At 64.2% G+C, this 22,130-nt stretch overlaps 3 protein-coding genes across 5 annotated transcripts; all 3 read right to left on the reverse strand.

The window, feature by feature from the left end:
• Positions 1 to 546: 546 nt before the first annotated feature.
• Positions 547 to 5,400, reverse strand: VPS4A (vacuolar protein sorting 4 homolog A). Its single transcript, XM_070761723.1, has 11 exons — positions 5,279 to 5,400; positions 4,941 to 5,052; positions 4,674 to 4,821; positions 4,493 to 4,554; positions 4,266 to 4,385; positions 3,326 to 3,482; positions 3,037 to 3,185; positions 2,825 to 2,906; positions 2,095 to 2,314; positions 1,713 to 1,853; positions 547 to 1,516 (listed from the first exon to the last, which is right to left on the reverse strand). Exons 1-11 carry the CDS (start codon positions 5,297 to 5,299, stop codon positions 1,415 to 1,417), a joined length of 1,314 nt encoding a protein of 437 aa, XP_070617824.1. The 5' UTR covers positions 5,300 to 5,400; the 3' UTR covers positions 547 to 1,414.
• A 232-nt stretch (positions 5,401 to 5,632) lies between these two features.
• On the reverse strand, positions 5,633 to 13,950 carry SNTB2 (syntrophin beta 2). 3 transcript variants are annotated; one of them, XM_070761727.1, is made up of 7 exons: positions 13,494 to 13,950; positions 10,642 to 10,855; positions 9,547 to 9,757; positions 9,167 to 9,309; positions 8,627 to 8,817; positions 8,106 to 8,290; positions 5,633 to 7,522 (listed from the first exon to the last, which is right to left on the reverse strand). In XM_070761727.1, exons 1-7 carry the CDS (start codon positions 13,915 to 13,917, stop codon positions 7,280 to 7,282), a joined length of 1,611 nt encoding a protein of 536 aa, XP_070617828.1. In that variant the 5' UTR covers positions 13,918 to 13,950; the 3' UTR covers positions 5,633 to 7,279. The 3 variants fall into 3 exon arrangements, with proteins under 3 accessions (XP_070617828.1, XP_070617830.1, XP_070617829.1); XM_070761729.1 differs by having other exon boundaries at positions 5,633 to 7,596; XM_070761728.1 differs by having other exon boundaries at positions 5,633 to 7,807.
• Positions 13,951 to 14,453: 503 nt separating this feature from the next.
• Positions 14,454 to 22,109, reverse strand: UTP4 (UTP4 small subunit processome component). Its single transcript, XM_070761731.1, is given in 17 exon segments — positions 14,454 to 15,363; positions 15,957 to 16,067; positions 16,406 to 16,591; positions 16,900 to 16,995; positions 17,228 to 17,334; positions 17,839 to 17,998; positions 18,119 to 18,241; positions 19,200 to 19,264; positions 19,403 to 19,499; positions 19,611 to 19,702; positions 19,948 to 20,119; positions 20,526 to 20,684; positions 20,686 to 20,738; positions 21,070 to 21,159; positions 21,470 to 21,554; positions 21,640 to 21,831; positions 21,927 to 22,109. Coding segments are annotated over 17 exon segments (2,073 nt in total). The 5' UTR covers positions 22,095 to 22,109; the 3' UTR covers positions 14,454 to 15,246.
• Between the last annotated feature and the right edge of the window lie 21 nt (positions 22,110 to 22,130).

Below are 22,130 nucleotides of genomic sequence, written 5' to 3' on the forward strand. Positions count from 1 at the left end.
GGGCCAGACGGGGCTGCTGGGCGCACGGGGGAACTCTTCCACCTTCCAGGCAGCTGGAGCCACGGCCTGCGGGACCTGGCTTTCTCTGAGCGGTGCTGGGGGGTGCCCGGTGGTTGGGAGTGGCAGTGGCTGCTGGGCCTGGGCGAGCCCCCCTTCCCACACGTCTGCCTGGTGGGGGACCTGGTGCTGGCCGTGGAGGTCTCAGGTGGGGAGGGGGGGCTGCTGACACAGACACACGCACCCCTCCGGATCCCACAGCGCCCCCCCCCCCCCCGACTAGATGAGGCCAGAGAGGAGAGGGCGTGGCAAGCCAGAGGCTTTGTGGCCTGCATCGTTCAGCACGAGATGGACCCCCTAAGAGGGATCCTCAACGTAGACAGGATGGAGAGCGGGACCTCCAGCCGCCTGCCTTGGGCCGAGGTCAACCGGTGAGGGAGCTGCTTCACAGGGGGCCTTGCTCAAAGCAGCCGTCCAGCCTTGAACCTGCTGCAAACGTTACTAGTTGTTTCTGTGTGAACTCGGTGGGAGGAAAGAATGTTGCGAGGCTTAATTTCCATCACTTTATTCTTCCCTCTCCATACAACCCATCACTTTATATATTAACAATGTGTGTGTGTGTGTGTGTACCTGCCTTCCCCTGCAGCACAAATTCACCCAGTAAAACAAGGGGCCTTTGCCGGCTCAGCTTTGCTCACAGAAGGCAGCTCTGCTTGGCCAAAGGCTTCCCTGGGACTCGCCTGGCCCTTACGGGGAGGGCCCCTGCCTCCACCCCCCTAATTGCAAAGTAATCTGGCAGGCAGGTGGGAGGGCAGGGCTGCAAAGGGGGGTCCTGCAGTCTGAAGCTACGGCTGCCCCCACCCCCTGACCCAACACCAAGCGTGCGCCCAGGAGCCAAGCAGTGGTTGGGGACCCTCCCCAAAGGCTGGAAGGGCAATGGTTGTGGGAGCCAAAGGGGTTTGGAGTGGGCAGAAACTCGACACGGGCAAAACACACCAGCGCCCAATGAAACCGCCTCCCTTTTCCTCAAGTGGCCCTGCAGTGAGGCCCGGCGGTCCCGGAGGAGGAAAGGGGAGGATGGGAGGACCCCGGCTTTTCTTTGGGGAGCAGAAGTGGGCCCACTGGGAGGGCTGAGGAAACGGCTGGAAGCAGAAGGGGTTGCTTTTATTTTGGACGACAGAAACTAAGCATCAGAAATAAAAGGGAAAACCCAGAAAGACACGGGGTATGTGACGGGCAGGAACAAACCAGCAGACGCCCCTTTCCACCCCCAGCCAGAGATGCCCCAGTGGAGATCGGGGGGGGGGGGGGGGCAAAGAAGCTTCTGCCGGGCAGAGTCCACCAGCCGCTTCTGGCCAGGAAAATGGGGCCCCGGGGCTGCTCCCAGCTAAGGAGGGGGCGTCCCTCAGGTGCAGCATTAACCCTCTTGGCCAAAGTCGTCTGTGAACTTCTTCACCTTCAGGAGATCCTCCGCATTGACCGTCGGGCGGGTGGTGGCTAGAGAGCGCAACATATCTGACTGCGGAAAGAGAAACCTTCAGAAAGTGCCCAGCAGCAGGGCCTTCAAGATGGGGGCCCCTGGGCTGATGCTTTATGCCATCTCTCATCTTTGGGCTCAGTTCCGCTTTGCGGACCCACCTTCAGGAGCCCCGGGGGTTGTCGCAGACTTTGGCCTAAGCCAGGAGGAGGGGAGGGGTTTGGCCACCACCGCTCACCATGCAGACCAGCGGTTCCAGAAGTTTGTCCCCAGGCACCTCCATCCAGGTCATCTCAAGGGCCCCAGGATCCCCCGGGGAACAAGGCGTCAGCAGGTCCTCTACCAGCACACCAGGACTGGTGCGAGACGGTCCGTGGACCTGCAGCGGGCAGATCGGGGGGTTGTCTAACCCACAGGGCTGGGAAAGGAGATGAGCCCCCCACCCCCTGCTCTACAGCAACAGTGACAAAGATGGCGGAGGGGAGGGGGCCCTGCGAGGACCCAGAGGCTGTGGCAGTGCTCTGGCTGCTCCTAGGGCATGAGGGAGCAATGGCTGCCGTGTCCGGTAGAGAGACAGCAAACGCACCCAGGCCCACTGCCGCTCCCCCCCCCAGCCTCACCTTCTTGAAGTGTGTGGCCGACTGCACCTTGCGCACGGGCTGCATCAAGGCGTCCCGCACAATGATGCTGATGTCGGCCCCCGAGTAGCCGTCCGTCTTGCGGCCCAGCTCGTGGATGTCGGCTTCAGCCAGGCTGTGCGGGGTGTTGCCCAGGTGCAGCTTAAACATCTGGGCCCGAGCCGGCTCCTCTGGGAGCGGGATGTAAATGCGCTTCTCAAACCTGTGTGCGAAGAAAGAAACGCGGGGCTCAATCTCCACCGCTGGCTTGCGTGGCAGGGGTCCCTCACGCCCCCCCGGCCCCCATGGCTGTGAGGCCCCTGAGGTGTGTAGTGGCAGCAACCCCTCCCCTCTGGGGCGGTCTCAGCCCACTGCATTTGGCCAAGAGGTTAGGGAAGAGGTTCGCCTTCCGTCCAGTGTCCACTCAGCTTCGTTTGTCGTCTTGTGCTTTGTAGTAGTAAATAAAATGCCCCCCACCCTTCAGGACTCTGGTAGAGGACCCTTGCCTATGACGGGGTTTTTACAGGCTGCCCTGGTCGGCTCGCAGCCCTCCCGCCCGAGCACTTTCCAAGCCAGACAAGGCACAATGGTCAGCACTACGCAGGGCAGAAGCCACAGGTCATCTAATGGTGCAGTGTGAGGTTGATGAACGGCCTGCAATCTGCTCCCTGTGAACCTGATTGATTGTTTTGGCCAGGCGACGCTTGCCCACCCCTGCCCTGCCCTCACCCACCTCCTCCGAATGGCAGCATCCAGGACCCAGGGGATGTTGGTAGCACCCAAAACCAAAGTGCCATCGTTATTATTCCCAACACCTGAGAAGAAAAAAGAGAACGTCGCCCCTTCTGGAGGGAGCAGCCCCCATGCTCCAATATCTTGGACTGCTCAGCCCTGGCCATTGGCCCGAGAGCAGCGGCGACTCCGGATCGCTGCCCCAGCACCCACCTTGCATTTGCACCAGGAATTCTGTCTTGATCCTGCGAGCAGCTTCACTTTCGTTCTCATTGCGGGACCCACACAGCGAGTCCACCTCATCGATGAAGATGATGGACGGCTTGTGCTGCCTGGCCAACTCAAAGAGGTTCTTCACCAGCCTAGAGAGGAAGCCGGGCAGGGCGAGGAGAGGGCCGGGACTGCCCACCTGGTGGAAGCTGACTCCCCATGGAGACACCCCCCCCCCAGGCTGCCGGCCTCGTTTCAACCCCCCCCCTCCAAGGGCCCACAGAGCGCCTACTTTTCACTCTCCCCCAGCCACTTGGAGACCAGGTCCGAAGAGGAGATGGAGAAGAAGGTGGAGTTGCTGGCCTCGGTGGCCACTGCTTTGGCCAGGAAGGACTTCCCAGTTCCCGGGGGGCCAAAAAGGAGGATCCCACGCCAGGGGGTGCGCTTGCCTGGCCAAGGAGAGGAAGGGAGATAATAATAATAGTAGTAATAATAATAATAATAATTTATTAGACTTGTATGGCCCCCTGTCCGAAGTCTCAAGGTGGCTCACAACAATAAAACAATACAGATACAAATCCAATAGTTAAAACTGTAAAACCTATTATCTTAAAAACAATCGATACTACACAATCACAACCACTCATAACTTTAATGGTCAGAGAAGGGGATACATTAGTTGCCCGATGCCTGGCGACATATAGGTTTTCAGGCTCTTGCAAAAGGCGAGGAGGGTGGGAGCAGTTCAAATCTCCGGAGGGAGTTGATTCCAGAGGGCCGGGGCCGCCACAGGGAAGGCTCTTCCCCTAGGCCCTGCCAGACGACATTGTCTGGTCGACGAGAGCCGGAGAAGGCCAACTCTGTGGGACTTAATCGGCTGCTGGGATTTATGCGGCAGAAGACGGTCCCCTAAGTATTTTGGTCCCATGCCATGTAAGGCTTTATAGCTCCTCACCAACACTTTGAATCGTGTCCAGAAACTATTTGGCAACCAATGCAGGCTGCGTAGTGTTGACGAAACATGGGTGTATCTGAGAAGGCCCATGGCTGCTGGTGCAACCACATTCTGCACGATCTGGAGTTTCCGAACACTCTTCAGAGGCAGCCCCATGTAGAGAGCGTTGCAGTAGTCAGCTTGAGGTGATGAGGGCATGAGTGACTGTGAGATGGCCTCACCCACCCCAAAACCTCCCAGAGAAAGTGGGGAGGGACAAGGGGCGCCCTGCTCTCACCTGTAAACAGGTGAGGGAACTTGATGGGCAGGATGACGGCTTCCTTCAGGGCCTCCTTGGCGCCCTCCAGGCCGGCTACATCGCTCCACCGCACGTTGGGCTTCTCCATCACAATGGCACCTGCAGCCGAGGTAGGTTGCCCCAGAGTCACCCCTCCGTCCCAGGGGGAACAGAGCGGTCTCTGAGGGGCCCCCCCCCATGAAGCGTGAGTGGGGCAGGCGGCTCACCCATCAGCTGCTCCTGCAGTTTCTTCTTCTCCGGGTTTTCCCCCTCGCTGTCGCTGTCGCTGCTGCAGAGGAAGACGCGCCCCCCCCCATAATGCCATGAGTGGAGGAAGGGCTCCTCTCCTATCAGCTTTGGCACAGGCCGCGCAGGGCCTCCCCCCCAGCAGCCCCCACCGGCTCTCACCCCTTGCTGTCATTCTGGGCCTCCTTGACAGGCTTCTTGCTCTGCTTGCTCTTGTTGCGCAGGTAGTCCTTCAGCTTCTCCGCCCGGTCCAGGTACTGGGCGCACTTGGCGCGGATGCTCTCCTTGGCCTTGTCGCTGTGCGCGTCATCTGGAGGGAGGGAGGGAGAGAGGGAGAGAGGGAGGGGGTGCTAGAGCCCCGGGGCCCCCCGGCCTCCCTCCCCGGAGCCCCCCCGGAGCCCCCTCCCCGGAGCCCCCTCCCGCGCTCACACTTGATGGCGTGCAGGAAATACTCCACCGCGTGCTGGTAGAGGCGCAGCGCCTCCTCGTAGCTGCCCGCCTTGTCCTCCTCCGTCGCTTTGGTCACCAGGTCGATGGCCTTCTGCGGAGACAGACAGGCGCGCTCAGGACCCCCCGCCCCGAGACCTCCCCCACAGCCAACCCCACCCGCGCCCCCTCCCACGTCAACACCCCCCGCAGTGGAAGAGGGGCCCCTGGGGGGGGGCGGCAGAGGCGGCGGCTGAGGCGGAGCAGCCAGGCCGGGGGGGCCCGTGGGCGGGCGGGCGGGCTGGCGCCGGGAGAGGCGCGCGTGGCCGGGGCGGCGGCACCTGCAGGGCGGACGTGGTCATCGCATCTCTGCCCGCGGCGGCGGGGTCGCGGGGGGCTCCGGGGCGGCGGCGGGCGGAGCGGCGGCTTCGGTCCGCAGAGCGCCCCTGCAGGCCGGCGCGGGAAAAGCAACGCGGGGGGGCGAGGCGGGATTTCCGCTGGCGCGCGGGCCGATGGGAGTGGTAGTCCGCCGCCCGCGCGCCGCTCTCCCCGCCCGCCCGCGCCTCCCGACAGCGCCCCCAGCGGGGAAAGTGGCGACGGTCTCCGGGAAGGCCCCCTCCCCTCCTTCCACGGCTCCGTCCTAGGCGGCGAACTCCCTCCCCCCCTCCCGGAGAGAGCAGGCGGCAGTCGAGGCGGAGAGAAAGAGGCTTTATTCCAGCAGCCGCCCTCGGGGGAGAGAAGGGGGTCGCCCGGAGCGGGCCACAGCTTCTCCCCCCCCCCCCTCCGAGAGCCCCAGGGCTGCATTTAAAATCCTTGGAAAGCAAGTCATTGTATAAATAGCACGTGTGAAGAATAATACAAAAATAAAGCTGGTTGTACATTTAAGGTTTGATTGTGACGGCACCTCTTGCAACACACACACACACACACACACACACACACACACACAGCTTCGCACCGCCTGAAGGCCGAGCGCTACTTGTAGTGATTGCTGTGCAAAATTTCCAGACCTCTTTGGCACTGTGGGCCTGTCGCCGGCCATGTCCACCCCACCTGTAAACGCCGGACATGGGGGCGAAGGTGGCAGCCGGCAACAAAAGGGGCCCCGGGGCTCCAGCAACTAGAGGACTGAGTGGGGGCTCTCCCACCCAAGGAGCCCTGAGACCTACCAGCCCCCTTTGTGCGCCACCTCCACTTGGGGTCTAAACACTCGTTGCCCCATCATCCCCGGCTGGAAAACCCCCACTGGAGTTGCTGGGGAAAGTGCTCTGCTGCCAGGGTGTCGACCGGGACAGTCAGGCTGCACATCCACATCCCCGTTTTTATGTTTGCCTCAATTTGGTAATTCGACCCCCCCCCCCGAGATATAAAAGCCCCCTTTGAAAACCTAAAGCCGGCCAGATTTCCCCCCTCCATGCTGTCCATTCACACCTGCCTTCCGAGACATGCAAGAGGGTCCCTGGCAGCCACCGGGAATGGGGGTCCCTGGACAGGAGCAGCCGGCCCCCTTGGTCAAAGGGCAGGGCGGAGGGAGGGGCTGCCTGGGGAAAGGCATTCTGTTTGGGAGGGACACTGGCTTTGGAGGCAGAGAGGGGCCAGCGATGACCCTTCCTTGAGCTCTCCCTGAAGTCTAAATTCCAGCCCTAAGAGAGCAGCCGGACATCCAGGGCAAGCAAGGGCCGGAGCCTCCTGCCTCCTCTCTCCTTCACCTGCACCAGGAGGGCCAATGGCTCAACGGTCAGAGGATGCCCAACCGATGCCTGAGACCCATTCCAGACAGGAGGAACGGAGGCCGCGACCTCTGGCTCTGCTCCTGGGTCCCCACGGCAAAGTCTCTGCTGGCCCTCTTGGTCCAAGTCCTTGAATGGGGCAGGTGGCAAGCGGCCCCTCCCTCCCACCCCCCTCTGGTGGAGCCTGAACTGGGGGGCTCCCTCCTCCGGGCCCCCTGCTTCCCCCAGGCAAGAAGACCCAGGGCCTTCATTGCCCTTCGCTGGTGGCGTTGGGGAGATTGCGCAACTCTTGTATCTATCAAGAGATCCGGTTCCTCTTGTTGGGGAGGGTCCTGAGGGGGGAGGGGGGGCTGTTTTGTGGCTGGTGCAGCCTCTTCCCTGGCTCTGCATCAGGAGGGGCCGAGTGTTTTCGGAGGGGTCCCGTTAGGAATTGCGGACACATTCACCCAGGCTGGGGCAGATTCTGCCCAGGAAGATAAATGGTAGACACTGTCATTCAGGCTTGACCCAACTCTGGTGTTAACAGTCAGCGTCCACGTGGGGGGGCCACAGAGCACCCCCCCCCCTTTGTAGGAAGAGGGGCTGCTCAATTTCCCTGCGCCGCTTTCCGAATCAGACATCTCCTCCTGCTGCTGAAAAGACCGTCCGTGGCCCCGGAGCTTCTTTGGACGACTGTTGGACTGAGACTCCCACCGGGGGGTGGGACAGAGGCTCTGGGGGCCCTTCTGGATTGGGAGACAGAAGCCCCCCGCCTCGCCCAGAGCCCCTCCCACAGCAGCAGCAGCAGCAGTGCACAACTGGGGCCCTTCTGGGCGGCAGCGTCCTTCCCCTTATGGGCGCGACCCAAAGGCACATCTGGTGAGTGGAAGAGAGGAACGGCTTCAGCCTTCGCAGCTCCCGACCTGGCCAAGGGCTGAAGGCTGCGGCCCCTGCAGAGGGGAGAGACGGGGCCATTCTGAGTCCAGGCAAGGCACTGAGGCTGGCAGGCGGGAGCTTCCCAAGGCCAGGAGCCCCGCGGGGCGGCTGCAGCGCTGGCAGAGGCTGGGGCTAGGCCAGGAGGCCCAGGCGGGTCACTTTGGCCGACAGGAAGGTGTGCAGGACAAAGACCAGGGGCTTGGGGCAGGAGTGCAGCTCCAGGGCCTGCGGAGGAGAGGGAGGGAGGGAGGGTCAAGGACCAGCAGCCACCCCTTCGTCCCCACACAACAGTGAAGCCGTGGCCCAAGCGTGGCCAAACCTCTCAGCTCAGGGGTCAAACCTCTCTGGTTATGGGCGGTGGCCATTTTCAAGGCGCCATCTCTGTGGCTGCCTCCCCCTTGGGCGTGAGAGCAGGCGGCCTCCCTCCTTTACCCTCCGGCAGAACCGCAGAGAAAGGCCGAAATCCACGGTCCCTTCTGGGGGCGGAGGGCCCCCCCACTGCCACCCTCAGCCAGCCACTCACCAGCTCCCCCTCCGGGCCGCCAAAGTCCAAGAACAGGTTCCGGACCCCGTCATCCGCCGACAACTTCAGCCTCTCAAAGGGGTATCGGAGGAGGGTGGCGGTGGAGCCGGACCCCTCACTGGACACGGTGAAGCCGTCTTCGAAGTGGATGGTCAGCCGAACGTCCCGGCTGTTCCAGACACAGCCTAGGCCGAAGGACACAAAGCGGAGCCTCCAGCGTCAGGAGGAGGGGCCCCCTCCGTCGGTCCCCAGTCTCCCCCCCCCCCTCGTCCAGGGCTGCCCCTCAGGTGTGAAGGGACGACAGGCTACTTCAGCAGGTGGTGCCTGATCTGCCCCAAAAGAGCAGGCCTCCCCTCCTCCGATGGCCGGGCCAAGGAGCCTCAGAGGCTGCCCATTCCTCCAGGCAGGGACTCCCGCCCCACTGCCGGCCCCCCCACCCTTCTCATCCCTCCCTCTCCCCCCCGTCCGCTAGAGTGACCACCTGGGCTTCCTCCAGGGGCTCAAAGTCCTCCAGGCCCTACCTACGGAGACTTCCTTGACGAGCTCGGCAGCAGCGTGGCAGCCTTGCACCAGGGTCCTGGTCCAGGTGGAGAGGTCGCGGTGGGTCTCCACGCGGAAGACGTGCATCTCGATGCCCTGGCGAGAGCCGGACCGTGTGGCAAAGCTGAGGTCGGACCCCAGGCAGGGTGACCTGCAGCCCGACTGCACCAGCCTGAGTGGGGGGCAAAGGAGCAGCAGTTGCAAGCGGGGTGGGGGTGTGTGAGCCTTGATGGCTTTGAACAAATAAGCCCCCCCACCCCCACCCCAGAGGGGCTGCAGAAATGCTCAGGGCTGGGCATCCTTTACCTCAAGCCCTGCCCCCTGTTCTCCCCAGCTGGGCATGTGGACAGGCCAGAGAGCAGCAAATTCCCCTGGGGAGGCAGCCCCCCTGAGGGAGTCCCCCCCCTGAGTCTCTGCCGCCCACCCCTCCCTTGGAGCCCCCTGAGAATCCCTGGGTGGGAAGGCTGACCGGTCCCATAAACCAGCCGGGGCCCCTTCCTCCTCCCCCTCGGGCTCCTCACCTGGTGGCCACCAGAGGGTAGCTGTGGCAGGGGGCGTCCCAGGCGGCCCTCGTCCAGGGCACGGAGTCGTAGAGCAGCAGGTCCTTCTCCGTCACGGCCAGAAGCACCGGACGCCAGTGCTGCCGCCCGCCATCCAGCTTGGCCTGCAGGAAGCCGGGAGAGACGGGGGGGCTGAGGGGGCAGCCAGGGGCCACGTAGACGGCCCAGGGCAGGAAGACCAGCCTTGGCAGACACACACGCAGGCCCTCGCCTTGTCTTTGAGAGGGCAGTGGTCGGAGGGGGGAGGGGCTATGTCCCAGAAGCCCCCAGCCCTCCCCTCCCCATCAAGGAGCTCAGCCCGCCCCTCCCTGTCGCAGAGGGCCCGGGCGGGGGGGGCTCACCTGCTCGGCCAGCCAGGCGATCTGTTTGACCTCCCGGCTGCCCCCCGGAGTCTGGCTGGCCCCCAGCATGGCGTTGAGCTCGGCCAGCACCTGGGGGAGGAGGGCCAGGATGTGGCTGTGCAGGGCCGTGAACCAGGTGTTGGCCGTGGCCGAGTCCTTGCAGCGGAGGAAGAGGGTGTTGCGGCTGTCGGGCGAGTGCAGCTCTATCATCCTGCGGAGGGAAGGCAGAGCTCCTGGGGGGGGGCTCCCTGTTGGCCCCTCCAGCCCTCCCCCTCAGTGGAGGACCCGCCCCTCGCTGCCCCCCCCATCTCCAGGCTCCTTCAGAAGGGGGTTTGTGGGGGCCACTCAGGCAGCAGAGGGCCAGGCTGCCAAAGCTATTTGGGGTTGGGGGCTGGCAAGCCCCCCCCCATTCTGATTCTGCTCCGTCCCTACCCCGCCCCCCCCTCTGGATTCTCAGAAGCGGATGAAGGGACTGAAACCCGACCCTGGGAGCAGCAGAGGAAACAGGGGGCCTGGCACAGCCTCCCCCCACCTGCCTGCCTGGCTGAGGCCCAAAGATCCCCCACACACACACCCAGGGGGTTTAAGGCTGCATCCTCAGATGCCAAAAGCAAAGACTGCCCCACACCCAGCGGAGATGGGCCGGGGTGTATTGCAGGGCACTATTCGCACTCGCTCCCTGCTCCTTTGGGCTGAGGGCTAGAGTGGTCTCCCCCAGGGATGGCCCCTGAGCAGACATCCACCAGGCCTGATCCCTGCCAGACTTTTGGGGCGGCCTCAAACAGCTGCCAGGGCCCCCCAGGGCCTCTCCAGGCAAGCAGCCAGCCTGGGGGCAGGGGGCACAACACGCCTCGGCCCGTGTCCAGAGCGTGTGCTGCCTCTGCAAAGCCAGACCACCCACTCCGGAACAACAACTGGACGGGGGGGGGGGGGAGACGTTGGATGTTGATCCGCCCCCCTGCGAGGGCTCTGCAGGGCTGCAACCTTGGCAGGATCGGGGAGGGAGGGGGGTTTCTAGCTGCCAGCCCAGGTTACTAGTCCTCATGTAAGGAGACCCGTTACCCTGCAAGGTCTCCTGCGCCCCCCCCCTCTGACCTGTTCTCCAGGTCCGGCATGCTCAGGTTCCGGGCAGCGTAGCACATCTTCAAGGGGATGACTTTGCGGTCCTGGGGGGGGCTGGGTTGCTTGGGGGAGCCCGACTCCTCGCTGAGGCTGAGGCTGGGCGACGGCGGGAAAGACCCCTCCCACGGCAGGTCCGACACCAGCGACGGCTTCTTGATGTAGGGGGTGGCCTCCCGCATGTACTTCACTGGGGGGGCAGGCGAAGAAGGGGGCGCTTGACCCTCTGCCAGGAGCCGCCAGCCTGACCCTCACGGCCCCACCGAGCCTCATCCCCGGGGGCTCCCCACCACGGGCCCCCAGGTGAAGGACCGACCTGCTCCCCCCCTCCATATTCACCTTAGAGACCTCAAAACCCGCCCCCCCCTCCAGGAGCTGCCAGCCAGGCGACAACATCAGGGGAAGCTCAGAGATGGCCCCGTACAAGGCCTCCTGCCCTTCTCCTTGCTTGCTTCACCCCTTCCTTCCTTCCCTTCCTCCATTCTTTCGTTCTTTCCCCTTTGCTCCCTGGCCAGGAGAGCAGCCCCTCCCAAGGTGCTTGTCCAGGGATCAGCTCTGCGTCCTGCTTCCCCCCCCCCCCGAGAGGATTAGTGCCGCCAAGGCCTCTCTCTAACCCCACTCTGCAAGGAGAGCTGGCACCCAGGGAAGGGAAACGCTGCAGGGGAGTCCCACTTGCCCCCAGGGTGCAGAGGCAGCAGCAGTGGGGGGGGGGTTTGTTTCTGGGGCAACTCCCCCCCCCCGGCAAAGAGGCAGCTACGAGAGGAGGCCTGTGATCTGACGGCACAAGGCTGGTCATCTGGGTTAGCTCTGTGACGTCTGCTTGATTGGCTAATGGAGCTCTTGGCCCGAAGCCCTTCGGAGAAGGCAAATCCAGATCAATTATCTGCCGGCAGAGGCAGCTGATCAACAGGAGCCTCTGGCAGCCACAAGACCCCCAGCAGGGGCTGAGCAAAACCTTAGGGAGACTCTCAAAATCTCCGAAACCCTTCGGCCTCCGGGAAAGGGGCAAAGAATTCGCCTCTAAACAAACAGGGCAGAAGACAAACCCCTCCTGCCTGGACTGCCAGAGAGAATCTTCCCGGGAGGGGGCCTCCCTGTCCCAGGCGGGCACTGGGGGTCTCCTGATGAGGACCCAGACAGGGGGGGGAAGCAGCTGGCACCGAGGGGGGGGCAACAGGAAAGGGCATCCGGCACCAGCCCAGCGCTCGCGTTCTCCTCCGCCTCCGGTTGAAGCAGGGCCAGGGGAAATGCCGTCTCCGCTTCCCCTGCCAGTCCTGGGCCCGGCATTCCTGGGGTCACCTGGCCCTGCTAGGGCGGCTCATTCCCAGACCGGCTGCAGCCCAAAAAGGCAGGCGGGCCAAGCACCCTGTGGAGGCCCTTCGCCCAACGTCACCCTCCCCAGCAGCCCTGCCAGGCTGGCACGCCCCCCCCCCCAGCTGCAGGGAGGTCGGGAGCAGAGACGGGGAAAGAAAGGGTCTGGCTTCTGCCGGACGTCCCCAACCAGGCCAGAGCAGGACAGGCGTTTGCAGCCGGTTTCCAACCCAGGCAGCTGCAGAAGTGGCGGCAGGCTCTCAGCTGTCTGTGCCCGGTCAGCAGGGGGCATCCTTCATGAGGGCTGGGGGGGCAGAGTGGGGCTGTCCAGCAGGGCTCCAGGCTTGGGCCAAGGAGGGCAGGGGGCAGGGTCAGAGTCTCAGCCACGGCTGCCTCAGTGGTCCAGAGGGGGCTGTCCAGCCAAGCACTTGGTGGGGAGAAGAACCATGGCTCAGGCGCTCTCTCTCTCTCTCTCTCTCTCACACACACACACACAGGGCCTCTCTAAAGATGCGGGGGGGGGGGGGAGGGCGAAGGGAGCAGCACAGGCCACAGAGTGGAGAAAGGCCCCTCCTAGGAAGCTGGCTGGGTTGAAGAGGGGCTCCACAGCTGGCTTCCAGATGTTCCCTCTCCACTCCCCTGCCCGCCCTTGCCCAGGAGGCCTTCGCTCCCCTCCAGCCAGTCCCAAGAACAGCAGCCGGCCAAGGGCTCAAGTGCTGGTCGTCCGCCTTCTTTGCAAGGGCAAAAGTCTTTCATTCGGCCCAAAATCCCCTGGAGGGAAAGGCAGGAGAGGGGAGGGGCTTCGGGGGACCCCTTCAGCTGCAAAGTCCTTGGTCTCTGCAGGAATACCCCGAGGACCTTCGCTTGCAGCCCTCCGGCCACCCCACCCGCTGCCCTGAAGACCGAACGCAGGCGGCCTCAGCCCCCATCACCGCCCCCCCAGCCCAGGAAGAGCCACTGCTCAGAGGAAGGGAAGCTTTCCGGAAGTTTTCACAACCTTTTGCCTTCTGCACCGCCCGGCCCCCTCCCCAGGGCAGAAAGACACCGGGCTCCCAGTCTGCAGTTGCCTTGCAGTGCCCCCCTCCCACTGCCCCCCTTGAAGGGGCTGCTGCTGAGAGGGGAGAGGAAAGGGGGGCCCGGCACAAAGTGGGGAGACTCAGGGGAAGCCTGGCCAAGTGAGCCCCCCCCCCCCCCGCTTCCCTTGCCAGTCCCCACAGGTCAGCGGAGGCTCAGGCTGGCCTTCTGCCTCGGGGCAAGGGAGGGGGGGGCCCTCAACTGCTGGGCTGCCCTTGAAAGGCCCCCCCCATCCCCTCTCCAGGATGGCTGCTCTTTGCTCCCTCCCTCCCTCGGCACCCCAACTTCCCTTCGCCTGGCCGGGCCCACCAGAGACCCCCGCCAAGGGGAGCCCCAGGGCAGCCTTGACCCCGACGGGTGGGAGGAGCCCCCCTCCCCCCTTCTGAGTGCCCGGAGCCCGAGCGGGGGGGTGGGTGGCGAGCGGGGCCCGGCGCGGCGCTCACCTTCCAGCAGGACCTCCCGCCCGGCCCGCTTGAGCGCCTGCACGGCCTGGTCGTGGGTGGCGTGGCGGAGGTCGCGGCCGTTGACGGCCAGGATGGCGTCGCCCAGGTGCAGCGCCCCGCAGCGCTCGGCCGCCAGTCCGGGGAAGATGCGCGAGACCAGCACGGGCATGTGGTTCTCCCGGCCGCCCTTGATGCTCAGGCCCAGCCCGCCCGCCTCCGCCTTCAGCACCCGCACGCGCCGCAGCCCCGACGGCGGAGAGCCCCGCGCAGGGGAGGGCGGCCCGGGAGGGGAGGCGGAGGGCGGCGGCGGCTCCGGGCTCAGCGCCAGCGCCTCCCCGCTCAGCTCCGCCAGCGCCCGCACCCAGCGCGCCCCCACCAGCACCTCCAGTGGCCCCGCCCGACGCGCCCGCGCCCACACCGCCATGCCCCGCGCCCGCGCCGCGGACGTCTGCTCGCTCGCTCGGGGGAGGCCGCCGCTGGCCGGGCGGGAGGGGCTTCTGGCAGGCGGGGAGGGAGGGAGGGGCCGGCGCCGCCCCCCGCAGGTTCGGGCCAAGGGCAGCGCGTCACGTGAGCGGCGGCCGGGGGGGGGTGTCTGCCCGCCGTCCTTCGCTCACCGGGAGGCCGGCGGGGGCCCCGGAGCGGCCTCGAACCCGCCCAGGGAAGGAGGGAGGCGCCGCCCCCGAGGCCCCAAGTGACCCCGCCCGGCTCTTCTGCGGCGCGGAACCCAGCGCGTGGGCTCGAGCGGAGCCTGGCGGGATCACCGCCCCCCCTGCACGGGCCGCCCAGCGGGTGATGGGGGGGGTGAATGATGCTGGGGAGAGGGGAGCGCCCCCCCCCCTTGGGCGAGAAGCCGCCTCCGTTTCCGAAAAGCAGAAGCGACTGGGGACTTTTGCAAAGCTCCCGGGAAGCCTCCTTCTCTCCCCCCCCCCCCGCCCCCCCCAATGAGTGCACCACGGAGGCTTTTGAGCTGCTGGAAGGGTTTTTATTTATTGCCATTTATTTCCAGTGAAGCTCCTGGTGTTGCTGGGCAAGAGGAGCAATCTCAACCTCAGGGGCCCCAGGGAGGGACGGAGGGGGGGGGATTCTCGGGGCAGCCCAGGACACCGGACTTTCAGGCTCCACTGAAGAGCCCGGCGTGTTTCCTTCCTTCCCTCCCTCTACAGAGGCAACTCACACCCTTCCTGGAGGAGCCCAGAACAAAGCCCGGTCAAGGCCACCTCCTCCCTCACTGCTGACTCGGCTGTTCTGGTCTGATGGGGCGGAAATCGGGGCTCCCAGTCAGTCTGCAGAGGGGGGGGGGGAGCTGGCGTGGCTGCCTGGACGGGGCCTCAGCAGAGGAAAGGAGGGGTCCCAGGGCGGCCCTGAGGCCACTGACCCAGCAGGAAGCGTCTGCCGGCCACAGGCTTTGGCCCAAGGGGATGCAGCTGCTGGGTCACTTTTCTGGCCGAGGGATGCGCCCCGACACGCCGTGTATAAAAGTCCACCTTTGCCATTCTTCCCCAGGAAGGCCGAGAGAAAAGCAGCCGGTCTTCTGGTGCCGGTCAAGGCAGAGCGAAGCGGCTAATCACCATGGGGGGGGGGGCGCTCTTTCCCAGCCAGGCCACGGTGGGAAAACGGGCAACCTCCTGGTCCCCATGAACCGTGGCTCCTCTGGCCACGCAGCCCCCTGCTACTGAAGGGAGGGGCACTGGAAGCCCCCCAGTGAAGCCCGGCCTCTGCCCAGATCCTCCAAGGCCCCTGCAGGTCAGCCCCTTCATGTCCCAAACTTCTTCTGATAGAGGGGGGGTGGCAGCTGGGCTTTGATGTCCATCAGTGGCCGCTCCATCACCACCAAAGAAGTGTCATCCAGGAAGTCCACAAAGAGCAGAGGCTGCGGGGAGGCAAGTGGTCAAGTCAGGAGGGGCTTTGTGGCTCAGCCCATTGCCTGAAGGGTCTCCCGCCTGGCCCTCCGCCTTGGCGCCTGCTAAGGGCAGCGATGCCCCCTGGGTGTTGGCAGGCACGAGGGTTCCTGGCGCCCTCACACGAGGGGGGTTGGGGGAATTATGGCCCACTGGGGTGGGGTTTTTTCTGCCAGCACAGGCCCCGCCCCCTGCAGGCACCAGGTCTCCGGATGAAGGGACCTCTGCTGCTCTTCCGCGACACCCAGCAGCCGCCCCCCTCCTGCTCCCCCAAGGGACCAAGGGCTCCAGCAGCTGGACCAACGCCCCTCACCCAGGTTGCCCCATACACTCTGGAACCGCTGCCGGCCCTGGCTGGCCCAGGACATCTCTGGCAGACCGATGCCCTGCAATCACTAACTAGACCCAGTGACCACCCTGGTTAATAATCCGAAGGCCCAACGCCTCCCCTGGAGCCTCCAACTCATCTCCCGGCTGGGACTGAAGACCTGGGGTGGGGGGGGGGTCCTACTCTGCAGCTGCCGCTTGAGCAGCCCCCCCACCCCCACATTGCCCAAAGACCCACCTGGAACTTCTTGCAGATCTTGAAGGCCCGGCCACCACCACCACCACCAAGCTGGATGGTCTTCACGTGTGGGTCCGACTTCTTGTAGGCCGCAGAATCCTCCTGCAGTGGCTGGGGGAGCAAGTGGGGCCATCAGGAGGGCAGCCCCCGTCCGAGCTGAAGGTGGGGTTTGCTGCATGGATCTCACTGGCCGGTTCCGCCCCCTTTTGTGCCCAGCCCTGACCAGACGAAAAGCTTCCGGGCTGAGCTGCTGGCTGACCCCTGATCTGGACTCCAGAGTCAGTCCACCCCCCAGGCCCCCGCTTTGGGGAGGCAGGAGGTCTGGGCACAAAACGGTGCTTCCCCACCTGAGCCAGCTGGGGGGGGGGGATGGGGGGGGGCAAGCAGCAGGAGCGGCCTGGGCTCAGAGGAGCCTTTCTGCACCCCCACCTCACCCACCCCCCACTCACCAGCGACATGTCCAGGATGCAGAACATGTATGTGTCGTGCAGCAGGACGTGGGAGGGGTCCCCGGGGCGGAAGGCGATGTGGGTGATGGGCGTGTCCCGCTCCAGCCAATCCCGGTGCAGGCCCAGCTGCTGCAGCTTCCGGCTCCAGGGCGTGTAGCCTCTCTCCGGGATGCTGAACTCAAACACCTGGGCAGAGGGAAGCCAGCAGCGGGCGTGACCCCCCCTCCCTCCCACCCATCTCCCCCCAGCGTGAACACCAAAGGGAAACCAGGCACTCCGCTCCCACCAGGACCCACCATGGCGACTGGGCTGCTGACCCCTCAGTGGAAGCCCCTCCCCTTCCTGGCCCCAAGAGCAGCAGGTCACGGCCAAAGTCTGCACGGCGGGCGGGTGTGCCAGGCCGGCCCCGTCCGTCCTCACTTGGCAAGGCCCGGGGCCGTTCTCGGAGGCCGGTCTGTGCCCACTCTGCCCATCTAGGGAAGTGCAGCCCTTACCTGCTGGTCTGAATGCGCAATGAGGAGGTTATTGGTCAGCGGATGGATTGCCATTGCCGTCACTGGGCACTCGTAGGCCGGCACGGTGCAGTGAAGCTGGGGAAAGGGGGCGCAGCGGAATGAGAGAGAGCATGCGCCTGCCTTAGTTTCCCCCCTGGCAGAAGCGCTTTCTTCCACAGAGGCTCCTGGACTCATCGGTGGCTGAGCCCACTCTCTGCTCCCACCAAGCCAAGGACTTTGGCAGGGCAACCAACGCTGGCCGCCAGACCCAGGGCAGGAAAGCGATGGAGGAAGCAGCGGATCTTGTCTCTGCGGCCGCTGGACTCACCTTGGGGCTCTCCAAGTTGTAGACGCAGATTTCCCGGTCTCCGCCCGCTGCGCACAGCCACCTGCTGTCCGGACTGACCGCCAGCTGCAGCACAGCTTCCAAGGTCTCTGCAGGAAGACACAGATCATGAGCGGTTGGTCAGATCTCCCCCGGCAGCTGTGGAGGCCGATTAACCCCTGCCTCTGCCTTTCTCATCGGGAGCATTTGCAGAAAACACGGCAGAAGAAACAGGGCGGTGAAAATATCCACAGACCCCTCTGGCCCCCCCTGGACACAAACTGTTTCTCAGTCTGCACTGCCTCTAATCTCCCCATCGTTCCCATCCCTGCCTCCTCCCACAAACGACAGTGTGACTTTGTCGCTTGCATCATTACAATTTATATCGACTGTTTCCTAATGTGATTTCTCTGCTTATCTGACCCCCATGACAATCATTAAGTATTGCACCCCCTGATTCTAGACCAATGCCTCTGTTCTTTTAGGTCCACTGAGAGCGGCTGCACCAGACTCCTTGTGTGTGTGTGTGTCCAATCACACTGGGCCAAGAAAGAACTCTCTTCTATTTGGCTAGAATGTTCAACATGCCTTCATCTAAAACAAACCATGGTTACCTGAATTTGGTCGAAGCGTGCAGAGATGCCTGCAGGCCCCCGACTGCAAGAGCGACAGCACGTGCACGCAGCCCCGATCCGATGCCAGAAAAAGCCGGGTGGAGTCGCCAGAAAAAAGGACGTGGTGGGCCGAGCCCTTCAGCCTGGGGATCTTGCGAACCTGGGGGAAAGGGAGCCAGGATGGGGGCAACCGGCAGGACCCTCTGGAGGAGACAGGGAGGTTTCCAACTGGCTTCAGTGCCCACAGCTCACACACACACACCGTGGCGGTCTCACTCACTCTGCTGATGGAAATGTGGTCATTGTCCAGCTGAACCCGATGCAGGCAGAACCTGCTAGCTGTGGAGTAGACAATCCAGGCGCCACACGGGGAAAGGCAGCTGCTGCGGATGTGCTCTGGGCCCTGCGATGAAGCAAGAGGGAGGGAGGGAGGAAGGAAGGAAGGAGAGGAAGGAAGGAGAGGGAGGGAGGAGAGGAAGGAAGGAAGGAAGGAGAGGAAGGAAGGAGAGGAAGGAAGGAAGGAGAGGAAGGAAGGAGAGGGAGGGAGGAAGGAGAGGGAGGGAGGAGAGGAAGGAAGGAAGGAGAGGAAGGAAAGTAAGGAAGGAAGGAGAGGAAGGAAGGAGAGGGAGGAAGGAGAGGAAGGAACGAAGGAGAGGGAGGAAGGAGAGGGAGGGAGGAAGGAAGGAAGGAGAGGGAGGAAGGAGAGGGAGGGAGGGAGGAAGGGGAGGGAGGGAGGGAGGAGAGGGAGGGAGGAAGGAGAGGGAGGGAGGAGAGGAAGGAAGGAAGGAGAGGAAGGAAGGAAGGAGAGGAAGGAAGGAGAGGGAGGGAGGGAGGAAGGAGAGGGAGGGAGGAAGGAGAGGAAGGAAGGAGAGGAAGGAAGGAAGGAGAGGAAGGAAGGAAGGAAGGAGAGGGAGGGAGGAAAGAGAGGAAGGAAGGAAGGAGAGGGAGGGAGGAAGGAAGGAAGGGGAGGGAGGGAGGAAGGAGAGGGAGGGAGGAAGGAGAGGGAGGGAGGAAGGAGAGGGAGGGAGGAAGGAGAGGGAGGGAGGAAGGAGAGGAAGGAAGGAGAGGAAGGAAGGAAGGAAGGAGAGGGAGGGAGGAAAGAGAGGAAGGAAGGAAGGAGAGGGAGGGAGGGAGGAAGGAAGGAAGGGGAGGGAGGGAGGGAGGAAGGAAGGAAGGGACTCAGCAACGGGTGGATTCTCCAGACCCAGCAGTCTCTCAAGGGGCATTTGTAAGACACCCATCCCCCTTCTTTCTCCAAGCGGAGAAGGTAGCCAAGGATGGAAAGGCCAAACTGGACAACTGGACGGACTTGCCCCACTCGGAGTGCCAAGTGCCAGGGTTGGGAAATCACACCTCCTCACCTTGGCCTTCAGCTGGAGCAGGTTCTGGGGGGGGCTGGACACCGGCAGGACCTCGCCAGGCCTTCCTGCAGCAAGAAACAAGGTGCCACAGGGCGTGGCAGGAAGGTCCTGTGGCTGCAATCGCCAGAGAGGGTGGCAGGGAAGGCAGGCTGCGCTCTTGGCCGTGCCCGCCCTCCGCCCGTTGGAGCCGTGCGCATGCTCACCAAAGACGTTTGTGGTGCCGAGCCGCCAGAGCTCCAGGTGCTGAGGGTACTGGAAGAGGAGGAGCCGGGCTGTCCGGGAGCAGGAGACGAGGCGCCTCTGGGAGAAGAGGAAGGCCCCTCAAGCACCAGCAAGAGACCCCTCCCTCCGCTTCAAGAGCAGCCCCTCCCCCTCCCCCGCCCAGCCCGAGGGAGAGGCCCCTGCACTCACGTGGGGGAAGGTGATGGTGCGAAGGGCAGCGTCGTAGGACTTGGACTCCACCCGCTCCATCAGGGGCCGGATCACCAGTTGCCCATCCAGCCCTACCAGGGAAGGATCACAGCTGGCTCAGGCGACCTGGACGCTTCCCGGCCTCTGGCTCATCCCAGCCAGCAGGCACCGCCTTCTTGAAGCAGCCAGGGCTCAGAGCAATGAGCAGAGCCACCCCAGCCACCAGGAATGCAACGGGCCTCATCGACCTGGCTGTCTCCCTTGGGGGAGGAGGGGGGTCCCCTTAACCGCCTTCAGCTGGGGAATCACAGCCTGGATGTTGGGAGCTCTACTGTACCTCCAGAGATGAAGGCTGTGGCGGTGTGGGCCACTGTCCGCACGTCGTGTGTGTGGTGCCAGAAGGGTCGGGTGCGCACCCACTGGCGCTCAGAGCTGCCCAACCTCACCGGTAGCAGCTGGAACTGATACACTGCCCCCTCCGATGTGCCAACCACCATACTGTCTTCCACCTGAAGAAAACCAGGGGAGGCCAAGGGGTGAGGACACGATGCCGTGAACCTCCCAGGCCCCAAAGGTTCTTCTGCCTCTTATGCCCCAGGCAGATGCCCCGCTGAAAGGGACGGTGGCTCAGCCACAGCTGGCCCTTGGCTTCCTCCTGCTCAGCGGTGGGCAACTTCATCATTTCGAACTGGAGTTGTGGCCCCAGACGCCCATGAATTCCTTTCTACGAAGCATCAGCCTGTGGGTGGGAAACTGACCCCGCAGCTCCACACCATGAGGCCTGAGGGGGAATCTGGGCAGCTGGCCGGGCCCAACTGCACCAGGGCAGAATATGGATAAACATTCAATCCTCTGATGACACCTACAAATCCTCCCTTAGTCCTTCTTTCATTAGGATTTGCAACCCTCACCCACCTCGGCCACGGCCACGGAAAGCACGGCAGCTTTGCTGATGGGGTGCTTAGAGAGCAGCGTGCCCATTGCCGAATCCCAGAACTGCACTTTTCCGGCAGAATCCACGCTGACCACTGTGCCATCTGAAAGGAAGGCCAGGCCCCACACCAGGCACCTCTCTCTGGGGGGGGCCTTGCAAGCGCCCTTCTACCAGGATCCGCTGGCTGGTGTGACCTAAGGAAGGCGCATGGTGCGGCAATTAAAAATCAGCCCGAATCCACTTGAAGGCAATTGGGGGAAAGAGTTGCTCAGATAAAGCCACAGGAAACTCTTTTCTCCCGCGGTGGCTACCTGGGGCCCCTGATGGTTTTCCCCATTTTCCTTTGGAACACCTACAGAAATTGAGCCCAGGGCCTTTTGCACCCCAAGGCCAGAACAGACTCCGATGACCGAGGGCCCTGCCATGTCTCTGTCTGGCGCGGTGAAGAGAGAGCGCCAGCCCAGGCAGGTGCCCACCACTCAGGTGCTCTTGCTTCGCTTGGTCCAAAGTAGCTGGAGGACTTACCCGACTCCACGTCAAAGATGTAAAAGCAGTCGATGGAGCCAGCTGCGATCTTGGTGCCAGAGGGATGCCAGGAGAGGGAGAGGATGCGCTCTGGGAGGGAAAGCGGGCAGAGTCTCAGGCCCAGAGGCCGGAACCACCCAGGCCCCACTGGACGCCTGCCGGGCCCTCCTCACTCTGCACTGGGGAAACAGACTGGTGGGCGACGTTTGGAATTCCTCCCCTCAATGACAACGTTGGGCAAAGCGTTAGGGAGTTAAAGCCTCCTAATTACAGGCCTCCCCCCCCCCCAGAGGCTTCGCCTGGACTCGTATTGGTAGAAAGGCAGCTCAGCCTTCAGCTCCCCGCACTGGAAGCAAAACACACACACCCCGCACTCCCCCTCTGGCCCAGCGCCCCCGACCTTTCTGCCGGTCCAGCTGCCGTTCAAACTGGATGCCGTCCGCCTCCACTCGGAAGAGCTTGACCGAGCCGTCCTCGCAGCCCACCTGCCGAGAGCAGCCGAGCGTCGGTCAGCCGCCCCTCCCGCCGCCGCCCCCCCCACGCCCTCCCCAGAGCCCCCGCCTCACGCACCGCCAGCCGGGCGCCCTCGGGGTCCGCCGCCAGGCTCCAGAGTGGCCCCCCGAAGGCCTCGAGCGCGGCCCTCACGCGCAGCCGCTGCAGGTCGTACTCCAGCACCGCCCCGCCCAGCCCGGCGCCGAACAGCCGCTCGCCCGCCGCCCAGCACAGCGCCTCCGGAGCGCGCGCCTCGTGGCCCGGGATCACCTGCGGGGGGGGAGAGGGGAGCGTCGGCCGGGGGGGGTGACCAGGAGGAGGAACCCCACCCACCCACTCCCCACCCCCCTCACCCGCCCGCCCACCTTCTCCTGGGCGCCGTTGGCCTGCAGGTCGTAGAGCTCCACGGCGCCGTCGAGGCGGGCGGCGGCCAGGCGGCGGCGGGGCGGTCGGGCGCCGGGGGCGGCCAGGCAGCGGACCCCGGACGGCACGAAGGCGAAGAGCCGCGCGCGGTGCACCTGGAAGTCGCCCATGGCCGGCAGTGGCTCCACGTGCGGCGCTGACCCGGA

The sequence above is a fragment of the Erythrolamprus reginae genome, chromosome 9 (assembly GCF_031021105.1).
Source record: "Erythrolamprus reginae isolate rEryReg1 chromosome 9, rEryReg1.hap1, whole genome shotgun sequence".
Taxonomy (NCBI): domain Eukaryota; kingdom Metazoa; phylum Chordata; class Lepidosauria; order Squamata; family Dipsadidae; genus Erythrolamprus; species Erythrolamprus reginae.